We start from the raw sequence: 4069 nt of genomic DNA, 5'->3' as shown, positions 1-4069 counted from the left end.
TATAGGCGATAATGGGTGCCAGGTTTCGGAAGGCAGAATACAACCCGGTAACAATATCTTCAGGCCTAGCGCAAGGTGCGGACAGCTGGAGCAGGACCTGTATCAATCAACCTCCGGAGTCGTGTACCGGTGGTCCAGTTATTAGGCCAGTTATCGTATCAGCGGTATTGGTATTACAACATCGACGCCACTTTGATGAGGGTTCAATCAGTCGCACGCACCAGGTGTCCACTACCGGAAGAGATAACCCCACAGCAACCTGGGTGGTTATAAATTGGTCAAATTTTGCTGACCGATAAGCGCGGCGGCAAACGGAACGCGGGGCTGGGGGGGTGAGAGAAGCTATAAATACGGTAATACTTCCGTGTAGCGGCTAGGAAAACTTCATTCAATCACTTAACGGCGGAACAACCGCAAACGGTGGACCTCAAGTACTTGCGCTCGGGAAGAAACAGAACCTCAAAAACTATGTCGAGAAGTCTCGTTGCACAAACCGCCGCCATTTTGGCGCTCATTGCAGTCTCGACTGCTTTGCCACAGCTTGAAAAGCGTAAGTAATTACGGTCCTGAACTCAGAAGTTCCTAATCTGAGCTCCAAGAAACCGCACCAAGTCTTCAGAAATATGCAAACGACCTAAATGCTTCCCTTCCGAAATGTTCCCAAAACAGCTCGAAATCCACGAATCGCCGGTGGCGCAGAGGCACAGGACGGTCAGTTTCCGTTCCAGGTGGCGCTGATCAACGAAGGTCTCGTGTACTGCGGTGGTTCCGTGGTGAACCGTCGCTGGATTCTGACCGCCGCGGCCTGCCTCATCGGCAAGCAGCTCTCGGACGTGCAGCTGTTCCTCGGCAGCGTGGACCGCCTGGTCGGGGGCCGCAACGTCACGGCGGAAAGGTTCATCCTGCATCCGGACTTCGACCAGCAGACGTACGCCAACGATATCGCGCTGATCCGCATTCGGGAGGTGCTCGCGTTCAACAACGCCGACCAGCTGCAGTCGATCGAGCTGGCGACGGAATTCTTCGAAACCGCCACTGATGCCACCGTGTCCGGATGGGGTCGTTTTTCGGTGAGTGATGATGGGGGCTAGAACATCGTAACGTGAAACCAATCCTACCGGAAGGATCCACGGAACACACTTTGGAACATTGTGGTGGGGGCGGGGAAGGCTCATTGTCCAGGAAGTAGCAGGGATATAGTCGTTCCCGCATGACGTTGTGACTAATTATGTTGCAATAATCCTATCGAAGGTGCATCCATCCGGCTGGGCCCGGGGAACCATCGTGACTAATTAAACTAACATCCCATGGAGGACAGGCCGTGACAAGTGAAGCAGTAAGCTCATTGTTGTGTAAAGTAGTTGTGCCTGCCGCGCCCGCTCGTCGTCCCGTGGAATGGTGGAATTTAGTGTATTAGGATTAAATTAGTCGCTTGCGGTGAAGAATTCTTGTCCACTTCCAAATCCCACCCTGAAGTCCAAGGCAACAGAAGGTAACAACCAGCACCGGGGCTGAGTGGCAGTGCGCTGGTGAGGCGGGATTATCTTTGCGTTGTTTGGACAACGCTGCACGGTTTATGGAGTGTACTGGTTTCTCGGAAATGGACACTATTAGCCAAGAATGGAACGCTTTTTGCCCGGACCGGATATCAGTCAGTTCCCTCGGTTCCGGGATAATCTAGCCTGCACCACAAAGAGACTAAGAAGCTTCAGTTCCTCGTTCGCTCGCTCGCTCCTTTCCGCTTCCCAAAGGGAACGCACCCACCAGCCGTGGTAAGACGTTTTCTCTACCGCGTCCCCTATTCCCCTACAGTCCATGTTCCCGTTTCCTCCCACCGCTCCCAAACTGCGCTGCGGCTGTAAGTTGCAAACGATAGCATCCGTATTTTCTTTTATTTCCCACACTCTCTCTTTCGGCGGAGCTTCCGGCTACACTCCCCGGCGATGGTGGGCGATTGCCACCGCTGGGCTTCCTTTTGTGGCTGGTAGGACTACAGCCGGGTACTCCATGCCGTTCTGCTTCAGCGGAGCGAGAGCAGTGCGTTTGGCAAAAAGGTGTGCAAACATTCTCCATTCCACCTCAACCTCAAAGCTCGGTGGCTCTGGCTTACGAGCAAACCGAAAGGACAAACCCATAATCCCACCCTCTTCCATGATGGTGGAGATGGAGGTGATGGTGGTGGCCGTGTGTTACAGCAATGGAGCTGCCTCTGATGCACACACACATACACATCTACACAGGCACACATAGAGCCAGTCAGTGAGCACACTTAAGTCGATTCAATTTACCATTTTAATCTCCGCTGAACTAAAAGCCAGTCGTCGTCGTGGTCGTCGTCTCCTTCGTTGTTAGTGCTCCACGAGTTGAGGCTTCCGGTCTGTCTGCCGGGTTTGTTGCGCCCCTTCCGCTCGTGGTTGATGGGATTGAGAGTTTAATTGATTGGACTCCCGGTTCGGGGGGGTTCGCCGCAAACGAACATTCCATCGGCCCGCCAGATGGCGCAGCTGGTCACCCTTTCACCCATTGCGGTGCGGGTTTGGGGGGGGGGGGGGACTCCGGCGCTGCTTTCGCGCGTACATTCTAATCTCCACTTCAGACTTTGGCACGCAATGACCGCCAGCTCTCTTACCCTCCGCTGTTTTTGCAGATTTCCAACAACCAACTCCCGAACCGACTTCAGTTCATCCGCACCGACATCATCGACACCGACGATTGCGCGGCCCAGTTCGAGGAACCGTATGCGAGCCGCATCTCGGAGCAGCGCACCATCTGCACCAGCAACCAACCGGACCAGGGCGTCTGCCTCGGTGATGCCGGCGGTCCGCTCGTGCTGGACGGCGTCCTGGTCGGCGTACAGTCCTGGAGCATCCCGTGCGGCCTCGGTCTGCCGGACGTGTACGAGCGCGTCTCGCACCACCGACCGTGGATCCTGGTGCATACGCTCCTGTAGACGAACCCCGAACCAAAATGCGAAAATCACGCCACCGACAGACGCAACAAAAAACAAAACGAGTCAAATAAAATTATAAAACGCTCCGAGTAGCAGTAGGTTAAGTGTCCCCCGGTGTTAAGTAGTGTCGGTGTGTGATAGGCGCGCACACAGCGCGAGATTTTGCGATGCCCCAACAAGAAGGAGGGAACATCCGTACAACCGTCCATCCGTCAATAGAACGAAACTCAGCGCGATTGGGAACAATTCCCTCGCCCGGAGTTCGGAGTTGTCTGCCGGCGAAAGCCGGAGTCTCAAGTGTCATGTTATAAGAGGGTAAAACAACTCCGTCCGGCTCGGAACCCGTTTCGCAATCGCAATCACTTGCACCATTGGCCAATCGACGAGCTGACTGACTCGGTGTCGGAATCAAATGCTGCCTTTCCGGGAACACCGCCATTTTGCAGTGGCGGGAGGGGCTTTGGGACTTGGGCAGACGGAACACTCTTATCAAGTGGAGTCGCTTCAATTTTGCGCCCCCGGTGCCGTACGAAACTACGGCGACACACATTCGAGAACGTTCACGAGGATAATCAACTTAACCGGTACGATTTCACTTACCCCCGGCGCAACCGGAGTCGGACACAAAGCGACGGTGCAACAATGAAGACGCCGAAACCATGGGCGAGAGATGGTGCACATTCCTTATGGCCCCGGGGGCGAAGGGCCGCGCGAAGGATGGGCCGGGATCCACGTTTTGTTGGGCAAATAGACGTGGATACGTGGCGGCATTATTGGGACTACACACCCCGGTTGTATTCAATTATTCAACTTGATTGCTTTCCCAATCAAGCCAGCTCACCCGCAGCCCGATCCGGCGCTCATCTCCATCATCATTGTTGCATGAGAGTGAGGAGGGAGGGGGTGGGGGGGAGATGGTTCTAGCGCCCTGACTCCTCCATTTTCCGTCGCGTAATTTGGTAGCACCGGGTTTGCTACAGCGAACTTTCGATCGAGCGCCTCGCCAAAGGGCTTCGGGCGAGTCAAACCGAATTTCGTCCTTGGTGCCTGAAATTAGCCAACTTCACGAACTACACTGGCGCGCGCGCGATTGTGGCAGTCCGGAACCGGGGTGGGGGC

The 4069-nt window shown here is 55.0% G+C and overlaps 1 protein-coding gene across 1 annotated transcript; it reads left to right on the top strand.

Annotated features, from left to right (window-relative positions):
• Nucleotides 1-468: 468 nt before the first annotated feature.
• Nucleotides 469-2950, top strand: LOC131284310 (chymotrypsin-2-like). The gene is made up of 3 exons (XM_058313165.1): nt 469-550; nt 670-1070; nt 2648-2950. The coding sequence occupies exons 1-3, from the start codon at nt 469-471 to the stop codon at nt 2948-2950; spliced, it is 786 nt and encodes a 261-aa protein (XP_058169148.1).
• Nucleotides 2951-4069: the final 1119 nt, after the last annotated feature.

Source organism: Anopheles ziemanni, chromosome 3 (assembly GCF_943734765.1).
Source record: "Anopheles ziemanni chromosome 3, idAnoZiCoDA_A2_x.2, whole genome shotgun sequence".
Classification (NCBI taxonomy): Eukaryota; Metazoa; Arthropoda; class Insecta; order Diptera; family Culicidae; genus Anopheles; species Anopheles ziemanni.
This window is presented reverse-complemented; position numbering and strand designations above follow the sequence as displayed.

Excerpts from the sequence above, each read along its gene's own strand:
- LOC131284310 (XM_058313165.1), top strand. The coding sequence starts at position 469 with ATGTCGAGAAGTCTCGTTGCACAAACCGCCGCCATTTTGGCGCTCATT. Across the intron at positions 551-669 it reads TTTGCCACAGCTTGAAAAGC|CTCGAAATCCACGAATCGCC; the intron begins GTAAGTAATTAC and ends TTCCCAAAACAG. Across the intron at positions 1,071-2,647 it reads CCGGATGGGGTCGTTTTTCG|ATTTCCAACAACCAACTCCC; the intron begins GTGAGTGATGAT and ends CTGTTTTTGCAG.